Source organism: Nuphar pumila, chromosome 7 (genome assembly GCF_984573655.1).
Source record: "Nuphar pumila chromosome 7, dmNupPumi1.hap1.1, whole genome shotgun sequence".
Taxonomy (NCBI): domain Eukaryota; kingdom Viridiplantae; phylum Streptophyta; class Magnoliopsida; order Nymphaeales; family Nymphaeaceae; genus Nuphar; species Nuphar pumila.
This window is the reverse complement of record NC_143255.1, coordinates 50,177,438-50,194,089: the sequence shown is the minus strand read 5'-3', so window position 1 is coordinate 50,194,089 and position 16,652 is coordinate 50,177,438. Positions and strand designations below refer to the sequence as shown.

Sequence of the window (16,652 nt, the reverse complement as noted above, 5' to 3'; positions counted from 1 at the left end):
ACAACAAATTCAATAAAGAAATAATAAAATAGACCAATTTCAACCACATCCACATCAAAATTCAAAATTCAAAAAAGAAAAAAACAGAAGTTGGTCCACGTTTCTACACCCAGACCAAATGAAACAACAAACACCAGACTGAAGCAAACAACAGATTCAATAGGAAAACAAACAAAACAGACCAATCTGAATCACACCCACATAAAAAATCAACAAAAAAAAGTTGGCACCAAGAAAAATTTAAAAACGTAAAAAAAAAAAGTCACACTAATTCCAATTCCCACATCTCTGTACCAAACCAGCCGAAACAACAAAGACCGCGCTGAGCCAAACGAAATAAACGATGAAAAAAAAAACTAAAAGACCTCCTCAAGTGGGTTTCTGAAAAATCTTCCAAAACCAGCAACAGAAGCCAAAAACAAGAGAAACCCACCTCCAATATCCACAGCAAGATGCAAGATATCATCAGACTGGTTGGGCAGCAAGATGGTGGGGTTCCTCTCCTCGAAGTTCCCCTGAATTGCTGCACCGCTGAGGTCTAGCTGAGGCCTCGACCCGGACCGGTGGATCGAGCCCATCCCCGACGCCATCGTCTCCCCCTCCGACCTCTCCCCTTCTGGCTGAGCTCCGTCCTCTCTGCCACCACTAGCCGAGATGGGTGGGCTTGACGCGCAGCAGGGGGCGCATGGGGGCGGGTTGGTGGGGGTGCTGGTGCTCATCGCCAAATGTGTGGGGGCTCCAAAATAACTAAAAACCTGCCACCCACCACCAGACTGATGCCAACCTCGCACAATATGCAATCTGTTAGGCGGTGAGGGGGGCTTTCAATCCCACCTCCACATTTACTTCCCACCGAAACAACCCCCTCCCACGTTAAATTTTCAAACGACAGCCTGCATCAATCAAGACCAACAGCGATCTCTCTCTCTCTCTCTCAAGACTTCAACAGCAATCTCTCTCCCTCTTTTAACTTCCGTTTAATGATTTTTTCTTCTTTTTTAAATATGCAAGGTGAGGGATAACTGCCCCCAACGGGTTTGACGTAGTGGAATGAGGGCCTAGGCTGCTTGTCAGGCGGTCTAGGTTAGTGTTGTCAGCTTCCGTGCGTATCGGCCTGAATCCGCCTATCCGTGTCGCCAGAAAATTGATACGATACTGACCTGAATCGTTTATTTTTTAATAAATGTAAAAAAATAGTTTATTCTTTAATATTATTTTAATAGTTTTGACACACATTCTGATTGACAAGTAATATTTTTTAATTATTTTTTGGCTGATTCAGAACTATTCACTTGAGAATCGGCTTGGGCCATCGTTGGCCAAACCAAACAGGTCGGATTCAGATACAGACAAGATTGGTCTAGGTTCAAATCCCATGGGTGTCGCCCTTCACAAGCTGAAACATGGTGACTCTCTGGTGGTGCGGCTAGGTCTCTGATCCTGTGGGTGGTTTCTCCCTGTAAATATCAAAACAAAAGGCGAGGGAAACACGAGACCCCTTGGTTATCGAACCATCCAACTGTCCCAATCCACCACCCACTTTATCTATTATTTTTCTAATATGAAATATTAGGTTCCAACCAATCCAATGAAAAGATCAGGTGCAATATGATTGGCACAAATATTTGTGCATTAAGCATCTGATCATCGTCCATCTTGGGGACAGGGTGTGTCAGCTGTGGGGCCTTGATGGAAGGTGCTTAATGCACAAATTTTGTGCCATGTGATTGCACTCCCGACTCACCAACCCACATCTCTCGTATATGAGAATTAAATATATTAGGCCTTTTTATCTCGTTCTGCTTGGTTAGGCCCCATAGTTTGAAGTGTTTTATGATAGATTTGGATTGTTAGAAGTGTTTAGCATGCTCAATTTAGTAGGCATCGACTCTTGGATCATGTTTTTTTGATGAAAAAATATATTTTTATGAGCTGAAAAAATTGATTCCATCATATCCATTGATTTTGGATCACCAGAAAAACCAGTATACAGAACAAATTTTGGTGATCCAAAAGCCGCTTCCCACTAAACAAAACCTATAGATCACATCTATGGTGTTAGATGTGGAAAAAAATATCAAAAACTATAATTTTTGAATAGGCCTAACACAGCAGAACGAGAAAACGAGGTAGAACTAGCTCGCTAAATATATATGAGAACTGAACATACTAATAGGTCCCATTTCTCATTCTGCCCCATTCTGTCCTATAGGTTTTAAGTGTTTTATGATAGATCTGTTTAGCATGATCGATTTAGTAGGAATCAACCATTTAATCATGTTTTTTTTTATGAAAAAACATGTTTTTACGAGCTGAAAAAAATTGGTACCTTCATAGCCATTGATTTTGGATCACCAGAAAAACCTATATACAGGTAAGATTGGCGATCCAAAAGCTGGTTCCCATTAAACAAAACCTATAGATCACATCTATGGTGTTAGACGTGAAAAAATACTTAAAACTACAATTTTGGAAGGGGCCTAAAGAGACCTAACTAAAAGAGGGGCCTAAGGAACACATTACTATATATAGTGAATTGTAGGTGCTCAATCCGAACTCAAGTGGGTTGACCATTCATCGTGCATATGATGGAGAGCCAGAGTGCAAAAAACACAAAAATCACAAAAAAAAAGTGAAAAAAACCTTTAGCAACACTTTTAAAGTGCCACTAAAAAAAATGCAATGTATGTTTCTACTAGACTTTTAGTGACACTTTAAGGTGCTTTTAGCAAAAAAAAACATATATTTTTACTTTTTTTGCACGCTGACCATTCATCATGCATGCGTGATGGACGATCAGCGCAATTGAGTGCGAGTTGAGAACCTATGGATTGAACAACTATCAATTTCTCTCTCTATATATTATATATAGAGAGAGAGCATTGCTAGGGTGCTCCTAGCGAACCTACTCCCATATACTATAAATCATTAGGTTGTATCTTGTCAATCAAACCTTATGGATGCACTCAATATATTTTTACTTTTTTTTGTGCGCTGACCATTCATCATGCATGCGTGATGGACGATCAGCGCAATTGAGTGCGAGCTGAGAACCTATGGATTGAACAACTATCAATTTCTCTCTCTCTCTCTATATATATATATATATATTATATATATAGAGAGAGAGAGAGCATTGCTAGGGTGCTCTTAGCGAACCTACTCCCATATACTATAAATCATTAGGTTGTATCTTGTCAATCATGCTTTGTGTCATATTTTTTGACCTAAAAATAAGATTTTTTAAGTCATAAAATTTTGATACATTGTGAGCCATTGATTTTTGAGGTCTTAAAAGACCTACATGTATACTATAATCACATGATCCAAAACTTAATTTTACTGAATAATGTGTATAGATCATATTCATAAGGTCTGATCAACAAAAAAAGTTCAAGACATTTGAAAAGTTTCTATTAGGTGGATACTCCAGGAGCACCCTATCATTACTAACTAACTAATATATATATATATATAGGGAGAGAGAGAGAGAGGGTATGTTGGTGTGTCAATAAGACAACTACTGCAGAAAAAAAAAGCAGTTAACGGTAATTTTCCAACCACTTTTCTTGCAGAAATCAGAGTCTGTATTTGCGTCACTCAATAGGCATGTTAAGTAGACAAACACAGTTAAATTTGGTCGGTCTACCATAAGACCCAGATCTGGTTTAGTAGAGATGTCTATGAATTGGATTTTATCTGATATCCGACCGAATTCAATTCAATTTAGTTGCATTTGGTAATCCAAAACCATATCCAATTACAATTGGATGTTGATATTGCAACGACCCAAAAAATTTTAACACAAATTTTGGGAATTTTTTTTTAAACATAGCGGAATTGTTAAGTTTGTTTTGGGTCAAACATCACAGGCACGTCACAGGGCATTCAAACCAATAATATCAATTCAAGTACCAAGAAAGTTTAACAGGAGATAAATTGTAAGTTCATTACAAGAGTAGAAATGGAAATAATTAAACTATTTCAAGTTGCCTCGAAAACATCAAAAATTCATGCATCATAGTCCCTACATAATCCCGCAATTGCTCTGCGTCATCTATTCTTCACCTGAAATGATGAAATAATTGGATCAGACTACAATCAGTCTAAACATTAAGATTACTATATTTATGCATATATTCAATGCAACAAGGAAGTACAATACTATGGATTATCAGTAAGTAAAACTATAACATATCATGACATCACTAAATAAGCATCACATGAAATAATCAATCACATTGTTCAATTATAACATATAAATGAACACTACCTTTATAAGCATTTTTTGGCACATTATAACACAAGTTCCACATGAACGAAAGCATAAAAGAATTAATTTAATTTTCTCTTTTATTATCCTGTGGGTATTCACAGGCCATGACAACCATAACAGAAGAGAACACCGGGGGGTTTGTTATACTGTGTGTTTTATTAACCCAAGTATCTAACTGAAACTGAAATTCAAACGAAGCAGTTTAATAACCGAGAGATACTGCCAAAAGCAAAATAAATATGATGCACCATTAACTTCTACAGAAGAACTTGGATCTACCACCTACGACAAATTGGTAGTCTGACCCTCTAACTCCAAGGACAGGGGACTAACGATCCATTGTTACTCAAAGCATGATAATGAAGTTGTCCTCAGAGTTTTGTATCACTTACCCTCTTTCAAGTAAGCCCAAGTCTGAATGGGTTATCTATTTTATTAATTTCATTATCAAGAGTTTTATTACCTCATCCCACTGGTGCCCAACAAGTATTGCACCCACATAGGCAACGAACTATATTGTACTATTGTCATGAGCCCAAAGATTTTCACCCCAGGTAAGACATTAAGTTTTTATTTATTTGGGTAAACTCATGTACTTTTAAACTAGTTGAACAACAAGTGCCCTGGTGCCTTTAACCAATCGGGCATATTTTTTTTATATAGTTTAATGCTATTGCAGTGCCTCGTTGGTCTATTTTAGTCCCATGCCCAAATCCAAAAAGTCCTTGGTACATGGATACCATATATGTCATACAACACAGTTATATCATAACTCGTGCATGTAGGACCCACATTGGTTCCTATAAATCTGACACTCGCTCTCGAGCCAATCCCTGCACTAGTACAATTTATCCGTAGCCACAAGTATATAGTCCCACCCAATTGTTGTGCATCATTATCATGTCATTTCTATGTTGCCATTAAAATTAACCAACATCTACTATTATTAGCATGGTGCACATGTCAACATTTATTTACAAGTGTTCTGGGCATGTTTCACATCTTAACCAGCAATGTATGCAAACATGTTCATATGTACATACTAACGTTATCTGCATTAGAATTTTGTGCGTGCAGTGAACACATTTTGTGTGTGTGTGTGTGTGTGTATATATATATATATATATATATATATATATATATATATTGGTTCAACCTTAATGTATTAATTTAAAACCCACTTGTTATCTGATAAGAAAGCTACCCAGGGCAGTCCCATGATAGTAACAAAGAAAATCAGAACAGATTCAATGTGAAGGGCTCACATGTTATATATTCTTGACAGATTCAACCAAATTACAATGGGTGAAAGAAGAAAGAAAACAACAAGACATTACTCGTAAGGGTAAGTGCAAAGTTTCAATCCCATTGTGTCATGAAATCAAACTTAATGCATACAAAAATTCGTGTGTGTAGTGATCACATGCTTCTTAGATTTTAACAGTTAGTTTGTAATGAAGAAAACAAAAACAAGGTTTTACACGACAAGATAGATGTCGAATTTCAGTTCCATTATGACAGAAAATAAATTTAAATGCATTAACTTTTCTGAAAGTTCATGTTTTCATACACTCAGCTCGGCCTGTACCTAAATCAAGTACCATTATCATTCTATGTTCTTATACTACTGAATCCTCAACACATCAAATAAATTTTGAGGAATAGAAAGTTAAATAAACAGGCTATTACCAAAAATCAATCATGGTTCATGCCCAAGCTCAAATATGTAATTGAAATCTGTTTTTTTTTTTATTTAACTTAACAAAGAAAAAATAACTAATGTAAACAGGCCGATATTGATTTTTGTCATTGAGTATAATACAGAAAAATACCTTATATAAACATGCAGGCCATTGATTTGTTTGTCATTTAACACAGAAAGTATCTAATGTAACATGGAGACACTGATTTTGTCATTGATCTTAACACTGGAAAAAATTATATATAACTAATGTAAACACACAAACCACTATTTATCATACAGAAAATAACATTTTATGCTAACGTACAGGCCACTGGCTCATTTTGCATTTAACACGACACTGAAAATACCGAATAGAAGAAACACATAGTATGCTATTCCTCTTTTCTGTCATTGAACCTAATACTGAAATATCAAATGTCAATGTGCATGGTTCTACATCAATTTCCATTTAACATATGACCAAAAAAATATCCAATACCCAAACACGCAGACTGACCCTTTATTGTGAAAGAACAGTTTCAGAAAAGTACACAGCCGCTATTTATCCTACAGAAAATAATGTCATGAGAATATGTGATTCACTGATTTCTGCCATTAACTCATCATACATAAAAAATTAATGTTTTATGCAATCCTACAGGTAATTCATTTTGTTCTTGAATCACAATATAGAAGATAATGTTTTATGTGAATATGCAATTCACTGATTTCTGCCATTAACTCATCATACAGAAAAAAATAACGTTTTGTGCAATCCTACAGGTAACTGCTTTTGTCCTTGAATCACAATACAAAAAATAATGTTTTATGTGAATATGCAATTCACTGATTTTTGCTATTAACTCATTATACATAAAATAGATAACGTATTATGTGAATGTACAGGTAACTGATTTTTCTTTGTCATTGAATCATCTTATAGAAAATACCCAACAAAATATGCAGACTGCTAATCCCCTTTTTTTTCATTGCTAGTATGTATCGAAAATGCATAGCAAGACAGCTCTGAACATTAAACATACGTAGTATAGAAATCCTACCTCTGTTAGGCGCGGTGGATCGAACACTCCCTAGTTATCTTCTCTTTGACAACAACACTTTAATGGTTTCCTTGAAAAAATCACATATGAGAGAATGAGGAGGAAAAAAGTGATGTTGGGGTTTCTTTTATGGGTTTATGAGAGAGAGGAAGATACGTGGTGGAGGGAGTTAGAGAAGAAATGGGGAGGAAGAGAAATCGTGGGTGAGAAGAGGAGAAAAGTGAGAAGTTAGAGGGAGAGGGTGGTGTATGTTCGCCCCCGATGATTCACTGAATCCCACGTATGTGTTCGGGGCTTTGAATGAGCACCACGTATACAAGCACATGGGGCTCGTATTCTCGTGTATGTTGGCATAACTTTGTATCGGACTCTGGTGTTGTTGTAAAGACTTAAGTACCCTTGCTATTCTTTTCATAAAGTGATGGTTTGAGAAAATGACAGAAATGCCCTTTATTCAAAAAAGAAAAAACAAACAGTTCAAAAAAAGGACAAACATGTCCTCCATTCAAAAAGTCGAGGATGATGTTGACTCTTCAAAGTCTTCTTCTTCTTTCTTCGTTCAAAAAAAGGACAAACATGTCCTCCATCCAGAAAGTCAAGGATGATGTTGACTCTTCAAAGTCTTCATCTTCTTTTTCCGCAAAACACTGTAAAACCCTCTCTCTCTCTAGAGAAGAAATCAAGAGAGACAAAGAGTTCTCCCTGGAGAAGGCCATGAACATCAACCCTCTCACTCTCTCTTCCTTCTCTCTCTACTTCTATGCACATCCAACAGACGATCCTACATTGCTCCATCAAACACCGACTGACCTGCACACTGACTGTAGCATCGTTCAACTTGAAGACTTTATATGTATAGGAGAATACAAAGATGTCTCTCGGATTCATTGTAACCTGTTATTTCTTTTTTAATGTACAGTTGACTCTTATCATTTTCAGTTGCTTTTTAGATTGTACTTTCAATGCTAGTGTATTTTAAATCCATTGATTTGTATATAATCGGAGCTCATTTCGATCTGAATTTTTTACTGCAACTTCATGCATATGTCTTCATGCTCTCCACCAAAAATCAGATCATTTTGAGTTTTTTTGACTCACTTTAAAAATTGAGGTTCAGAACCTGTTATTTTGCACCGTCAGGATTTTAGCAGAATCAGAACCAACTTGCGAGATTGTTTTCTAAATTGAAGCTAGTTTGTCCATACCAAATTTCTACGATTTCTTTGGTGTTTTCGTACCAGTTTTGGGTTAAAAACCACAACCCTGTCACCCTTTGTCATTTTAACGGCTTAGATTTTGATCCATTTTGTCAGAATTTTATTTTCCTAATGAGAGATCATTTTTCAATTTCGTAAAACGGGTTCTCTTTGATTATGTGTCTAGTTCATCTCTGTAAATTTTCAAATTTTTTTATGATCAATTGCTATTTTATTTTGATTTAATACCAGAACCCTGTATCTAGATTTTGTAAATGTTCTGATTTTGGCCCCCATATCATGACTTTTGTAGCCCTCCTTCAACAAATCGCTAATTGATTGACAATATTTATCAGCAAATCATTGTTATAATTTTTTTGGGTCTCTAATGTGTCTCTACTACGATTTGTAGTGTTTTTGGGTCTCCAACTACCCCTACAATGATTTATAGTGTTGTTCGGTCTTTTAACAATAATTTGTAGTATTTTCGGGTCTCCAACGACCTCTACAACGATTTATAGTGTTGTCCGGTCTTTTAACTACAATTTGTAGTATTTATGCTTAGATTAGAATGAATGAGCATGTGGTTTAATTTTTCATTTTTCATAATCAATATGTTGCATTTTTATTTTCATTTTCAATAACACTATTGTGAAACACGAATGGCACAAGCACCATTCTAATAAAAGGTGATTAAATCCTAAGTTGACGATACCAAATTTTGGGTCAAAAACCACAACCATGTCACCACAACAGGGTGACAAGTTGGTCATCCACAAATCACTATAGCGATTTATAATGTTTTTGAATTGCACTATAGCGATTTGTAGTGTCTTCCGCAAATCGCTATAGCGATTTATAGTGTTATTCAGTAAGAAAATCGCTGTAAATCGTTACCCGAATTAGGATAAACTTGTTAAAATTTATAACTGTTTATACATATTTGATATTTTAAATTTGTTAAAATTCAGGACTGGTTACAGATTAATCTTATTTAACCATGAGTAAACAAAATATTTCTGGTTTTTTATATATTTGAAATATCAAATAAATATATAAAGTTATAAAAAATTTCAGATATAAACTAGACAAATAAAGCAAAAAAACGCTTTTTACAGATTTGAAAAATGATCTCTCGTTGGGGAGATATGACTCTTGCAAAATGAACTAAAAACATGAGTAACTCAAACAATATAGAGTGTGATAGGGTCTTGGTTTTCAACCAAAAACAGTTATGAAATGACTATAAAAATTGCTGAAAATTGACATGAATAAACTAGACTCAATAAAAAAGACACCGCTTTTTACGGATTTGAAATCCGATCTCCGGTTAGGGAGATACGCCCCCGACAAGTTGGTCTTGATTCAAATAGCGATTTACGCGTGACGACTATAGCGATTTGTAGTGTTAATCGCTATAGCCATCACACGTCTGCGTTCGGGTGGTCGAATGAGCGCCACGTATTCATGCACATGGTGCTCGTATGCCCGTGTATGTTGACATACCTTTGCATCGGACTCTGGTGCTGTTGCAAAGACTTAATCACCCTTGTTTTTCTTGACCTGAAATGATGGTTCGATTAAATGATAAAAATATCCTCCATTCAAAAGCTATGAAACGATCGTGCGAGAAAAAAACAGAAAAGGACAAAAAAGTCCTCCATCCAGAAAGTTTGATGTTAACTATTTAAAGTGGAGACGTTCCCTATTCATTAAACTCCTGCGCGATCTACTGTAACAGTAGCTCCCATTATCAACCCAAACTTTGCCTTCGTCTCCAGTCAAGTTTTCCGCCTTGTTTTTTATCTTGTTTTACAACACATTGTCGCCTTCTCGTGCATGCCTTGTGTTACAAAACATTCTTGTGTCTTCGCTTCATTTTTGTTGTCGTTAGCCATCATGGAAGAAAGCAATGATGCACAAACATTCCAACAAGTGCCATTAAGGCAGCGTGAGTATCCTTTCATCTCATCATGCTATCAATGAAGAAGGCATGTCGTCCGGTGTGCCATTAAGGCATTGTTTGGTTATTGCAGGTAGATCATGTTCTTACGATGGTTGGAAACTTATCGATATTTGTAAGACGCTGGGACCTGTTGACAAGAATGCTTGTTTACAAATGCTAGGAAGGGCCTCTACCCCATCAGGTATCCTACATTAACTCATTATATGCATTGTATCGAAAAACCCTTGTTTTAGTAATATACTTCCGTTTTTGTGAGATATTTTTTTGTTAGTTAATATCGATTTGTTTGCTTTTTTGATGCAAACACAGACTGATATATTGCTTAAAACATTGTTGAGCTTATCATCAGGTTGTAATAAAGATGATGTAGCTCAATCAATCGAAAGATCTGGAAAATTGAATATCTATACTATTGACGCAACCGAAGAATTGAACATCTGCACTAATGATGCACATGAAAAGAAGGGTGCAGTCATTAGACCCACTCTTGACTTGAATGTTCCAGTAGAAGAAATGTAATTCAATAATGAGGTAGACTACCACGACAGTACACATAATAAAAGTGTAGGCACCGGGAATGTACATGGAAGTACATTTGACTTGAATGTTACAGTAGAAGAAATACAAGTCAATAATGAGGCAGATTTTGATGTCAGTACACACAATAAAAGCGTCGAAACTGAGAATGTACATGGAATTACACTTGACTCTGTTCCTGTAGAAGGAATGCAATTTAATAATGAGGAAGCTGCATATAAATTTTACAATGATTATGCCTTAAAAGTTGGCTTCAGTGTGAGAAGGTTTTCCTGGTCAAAAAATACACAGGGTTTTGTGGTTAGAAAGACATATGTTTGTTCCAAGCAAGGTTGGAAGAAATCAATGGGAAATTCAACAAGGAGCATGCCAGAATCAAGATGTGGATGTCAAGCGAGAATGGTTTTGAGAAGACATCCGAATGAGAAATTTGTCGTGCGTACTTTAATCAGTGATCATAATCATGAGTTATCTGCATCATGTATGACTCCTATGCTAAGGTCACATCGTAAAGTAACTGTAGCGCAGCATTGCACCAAGAAAGACATACAATTTGTTTACCCGCATGGATGGTGGTCGCGGAAATGTGTCATTCACACCTTTGGATCTAAGAAACCACTTGAGAAGGAAGATGACACAAAACATGAAGAACAGAGAAATATGTTATTTGGTTCATTACTTACAGAATAAATCAAGCAATGAACATGGTTTCTTTAGTGTAATGCAAGTGGACGAAGATGGATATGTTGTGAATATGTTTTGGGCAGATTCAAAGTCAAGAGTGGATTATGAATGCTTCAATGATGTGCTTGTGTTTGATACTACAGTAAAGATTAATACTGAACAGTGGCCATTTGCGCAGTTTATCGGAGTGAACCATCACGCACAGAGTTGTATATTAGGCGGGGCGTTTTTGTATGACCAGACCAAGGAAAGCTTTGAGTGGTTGTTCAGAGTATTCACACAGGCAATGAACGGGAAGCATCCTGAAACTGTACTTACAGATGGTGATCACGCAATTGCGGCTGCAGTGCTTCATGTGTGGCCAGATGCATACCATCGCCTATGTTTGTGGCATATCTTTCAAAATGCAACAAGGAACATAGGACACATTTAATCAGAATACAGGGTTTGACAAAAAGTTTACAAGGTGTGTACTTCATAGCGTAGACGAGGTCACCTTTAAGTCAGATTGGGAGCAAATGATTAAGACATACGACCTTATTGACTGTCTGTGGTTACAAAATTTATATGCATAAAAAGAGAAGTGGGCATTGGCATATGGAAGACAATACTTTTGTGCAGGTATGATAAGCACACAAAGAGCTGAATCTATGCATGCCACGCTGAAGAAGACCCTGTATTCATGTTTAACAATGTTCCGTTTCATGGAACAATATGATTTATTTGTAGACGGTCTAAGACAGAGTGAGCTTGAACAAGACGTGAAATGCTTCAATACACGACCTTTAACTCTTGGCATGAAAATATTGATGCGACCTGCAACAATGTATACACTGACTGTATTTGAATGGATCAAGAAAGAGGTGTTACATGTCATGAATTGCAAAATAGAAGGACTCGTGCAAACCGAGAATATGCACAAATACCATATTTTATGGCAGGGCAAAAACCATCACGAAAGGCAAGAAGCACATGTCACGTACAATGTTGACAACGGAAGAATTGAATGTTCGTGCAAAATGTATGAATTCAAAGGTATTCTATGCTGTCATGCATTAAAGGCACTCAATCAAGAGAAGATACAAGAAATACCTGAGTCTTACGTAATGCAAAGATGAAAGAGACGCGCAAAGATTGAAATGCTCTTTACGGACAATGCGAGTAAATCTGGTGTTGACCAGAAGTGCCACATAGCCTCTCGTTACCAACAACTGTGTAGGTCATTCATGCATGTTGCTGATTTGGCATCGAGAAGTGAACAATGCTATGTATCTGTGAGAAAAGCTGCAATGAAGTTACTTGAAAACGTGGAGTCAATTCACATTAAGTCCGTTGCAACGAATGAATACCAGCCGAAGATAATGGGATCGAACAACCTAGGTGAAAATCATGTTTCGCTTGACACTCCTGAGAAGTTGCGCCAAAGCGTAAACATTATCTTCAACAAGTCAGTAGTGAACGTTGTTGATTATGATGGACATATTCATGAAGCGCAGGGTATCAAAAGAAAATTTGCCGCTGATCGCAGTCGTCGGAGGTCAAAGGGTGCACTAGAATTGGTTGGCAAGAAAAGGACTAAAAAACAACCAAACTGTAATAAAAAACAACAAAGCCCTTCGAATGAACAGGTATGTAAGACATTATATTGCTTCCCATTACGTGAAGCTTGTCAATATCTAACTCGTGTAATGTCCAACATGCAGCAATACCCTACAGAAGTAGCAACAAACGTTGAAACCTCCATTCCTCCTGATCAGATTTCCGGCAAGGATCGCTTCAGTTTTACAAGTCTATTGGTATGTAATCAATGTGGTGAGGAGGTATGCATTTCTTGTGAAACTTAATGCAGTGTCTTATATTTTCTCTATCATGTCAGGTTCTGATGCATTCGACAGATGGGTATGCGACGCAGGAATCTCGTGTGGGCTATTAGTTTAGTTGTCATGCCTCTTTGCATGACCCGATTTCAACATCGTCGGATTTGTTACGAGTTTATAGTGATTTGTCATCGCCGACTTGCGGTCCGCGCTTGTGTTTTTGCTTTAATCGATAAATAGAGATTTGTGGCTTTTGTTGGAAGTCGATTCATGTCATCACTAAATGGCGATTTGTGGTTATCGTTGAATAGCGAACTGTGTCATCGCAGCATAATGATTTGGGAGTATTGTTCGAATGTCAATCTAAGCGGCCTGAGAAAGGTTGTTCAAGTAAGTTTGGGGTATTGTTCGACTGTCACTCTAAGCGGAATGCGAAGGGTTGTTCAAGTAAGCTTTTTTGGGCATTGATCAAGGTTGCGATTCATTTTATGATCTGAGTTTGCAATCACCACGCAAATGAAATCTTACTGAGATCATGAAATGAAACACAACCTTGATCAATGCCCCAAAAAAGCTTACTTGAACAACCCTTCGCATCCCGCATAGAGTGACAGTCGAACAATACCCCCAAATCATTATGTTGCGGTGCCAAATATCGCTATTCGACGATAACCCAAAAATCACCATTAAGTTATGTCATTAACCAGCAGAAGCCAAAAATCACTATTTATCGATTAAAGCAAAAATACAAGCACGGACCGCAAGTCGTCGATGACAAATCACTATAAACTCGTAACAAATCCGACGACGTTGAAATCGGGTCATGCAAAGAGGCATGACAACTAAACTAATAGCCCACACGAGATTCCTGTCCAGCTGACAGCACAATCGCTTTCCCGAGATATCCACAACTGGATATACAGCGATTACGAAGTCTACTTACGCAGCTCCAAGCGATTGCTAGAAATCGAACCTTACATTTCAACGACGCCATTCCTGGACGAAGAAAGATTAACCATAGAACAAAGAAGGAATTTCGGTCAATTTACCAACGTCAGTCGGTAAAGCTATGATTGTAAATAAAAGGCATCGATTCAACTTCTTCTGCAGCAATTCTTTCGTGTTCCCAACACCTCCAATTGTTATCTTGTGAAAACTTTTAACCATATGTTGTAAATAAAAGGCTAATCAATGTGTCGTTTTTCTTCCTCACTTCATTTCTTAATTGGTAAGTAAACCTCTTCGTCTGTTACAGGGTGAGCTTTGTTCGCTTTAAAAGTGGAGGGTATTGTGTGAGAGGTACTCCACAATTTCTCACAATCGCTTTGGAGTACACAATCGGTTTGGAGTTCTTCATCGGTAGAATATTGTTGTCTGTCAGAAATCGCTTAATTGAGAGGATTTCAATTCATGAGGTCAACAACGCAAACGACAATGGCTTGTCCCTTTGTAAACGTTGTAAGTCAACAAGGATTTGCGGTGTTAAATGATACTAGTATACAACGACAATGAACGTTGTTAAAAAACCGACAACGGCTACGATATTTGGCATGAATATATCGTTGTATCCATGTTTGATAATCAATTGAGTAATTGTCAAAGATTATTCATACCTGGAAAACGGGTTTGTTCGGGTCGGGTCAATCTCCCATTCAACCATTGTTATAATATGTAGTCGAAACGATGATTTTTTAATGATTTAAAACCCAATCATTTAAGTTGTGCGTTGTCTTTGATAAAGGGCGGTAGACGAAATGACGATTTTTAATTATTTAAAACAAAATCATTTAATTAGCGGGTTTTTTTTCGAAAAAGGGTGCCCTTTTTCTTGAATGAAACGTCCCTTAACATGCCGCCCTTTTTCGAAAACCGCCCACAAACTAGATGATTGCGTTTTAAATAATTAATAATACGTCATTTCACATGTCACCCTTGCTCGATAAACGCCCACAAATGAAATAATTGTATTTTAAATAATACAAAATACGTCTTTTCCCATGCCGCCCTTTTTCGAAAAAAAAACCCGCTAATTAAATGATTTTGTTTTAAATAATTAAAAACCGTCGTTTCGTCTACCGCCCTTTATCAAAGACAATGCGCAACTTAAATGATTGGGTTTTAAATCATTAAAAAACCGTCGTTTCGACTACATATTATAACAATGGTTGAATGGGAGATTGACCCGACCCGAACAAACCCGTTTTCCAGGTATGAATAATCTTTGACGATTACTCAATTGATTATCAAACATGGATACAACGATATATTCATGCCAAACATCGTAGTCGTTGTCGGTTTTTTAACAACGTTCATTGTCGCTTTATACTAGTATCATTTAACACCGCAAATCATTCTTGAATTACAACGATTACAAATGGACAAGCCATTGCCGTTTGTGTAAGAAGTACAAAATTTCTTGAATTTTTAACGACGTTTCCTTTAATTATGATCTTGCAGACATATGAAAAAAGTATAGACGGATACGACAGTTGCGTCGAAGCCGCCTATATACTCGATTCAAGAACAAGTCGTTTATGCAGAAATTGTCGATTTCTCGGTTCCTTATTCGCGAAGCAAAGTGGAACTGTGTGCTGTGTCATTCAAATATTAATGAAACGTCCTATCACCCTCCGTCAGTTTTCAAGTATATACGTCAGTTTTATTAAACCAAAAGCAAAACTTAAATAAAAATGCACTCCGCATTAATGAAATTGAACAATGTGGGCTATTCCCAATAGTAATCAATTCGATTGGACCAAATTTTTGGGTCTCAAAGAAATCCGCAAGTACGTCCACACGCGTCCCAAGAAATCGCCTTAGGTGTACATTATCGTAGGTTTAACAATACAGCGATTTCTGAGAACAAACCTTTCTTATTCATAAGTTCACGGAATGCAATTTTTAGAAATATTGTGCAACCGCACAAAAATATCTTTTGCCGTAGGAACAACACCAAAGTATCTTTGACCGTACAGTATTTTTCATTACTGAAGAACAACTTTACCAGCATTGGTTATGTGTATACAACACAAAACTATTTCTGAATATGATTTACTTTTTGTAGAACACCCGTCACCGGAACAAGATGAATACCCGTCACCGAAACGACAGCTCCGCTGAGACCTCCTCGCTAGGGAGAGGAAGAGGACATGGTGGAGCTCCTGCTGGCCACCCTCAGCGCGACTGCACCGACTGGGTTGCTGTCGAGGAGGAGGGCGAGAACGGTGATGGCGGAGCTCGTTAGGTTGTACAGGCAGAGCAATCGATAGGTTTCACTTTACATATTTTGTCTGCCGTTCTTTTTAAATTCAATCAAATTTTCGCATATTTCGTAGCATATTTCCGGCATATGTTCCTGCAATAAAACATGTAATGTGAAACCAATATATAACAAGAATACTCAATAACATCGGATACAAAGCTCATACAAC

The 16,652-nt window shown here is 37.1% G+C and overlaps 1 protein-coding gene across 2 annotated transcripts in view; it reads right to left on the bottom strand.

The window, feature by feature from the left end:
- Nucleotides 1-2,841, bottom strand: part of LOC149832229 (pantothenate kinase 2-like) — a 132,761-nt gene extending 129,920 nt beyond the window's left edge. For both annotated transcript variants that reach the window (XR_016433328.1, XM_090014389.1), the window contains exon 1: nucleotides 434-2,841. Coding sequence is in view for 1 of the 2 variants with exons in the window: in XM_090014389.1 (XP_089870515.1) it covers nucleotides 434-719 (286 nt within the window). In the remaining variant the exon portion in view is untranslated. The remainder of the gene's footprint in view (nucleotides 1-433) is intronic.
- Between the last annotated feature and the right edge of the window lie 13,811 nt (nucleotides 2,842-16,652).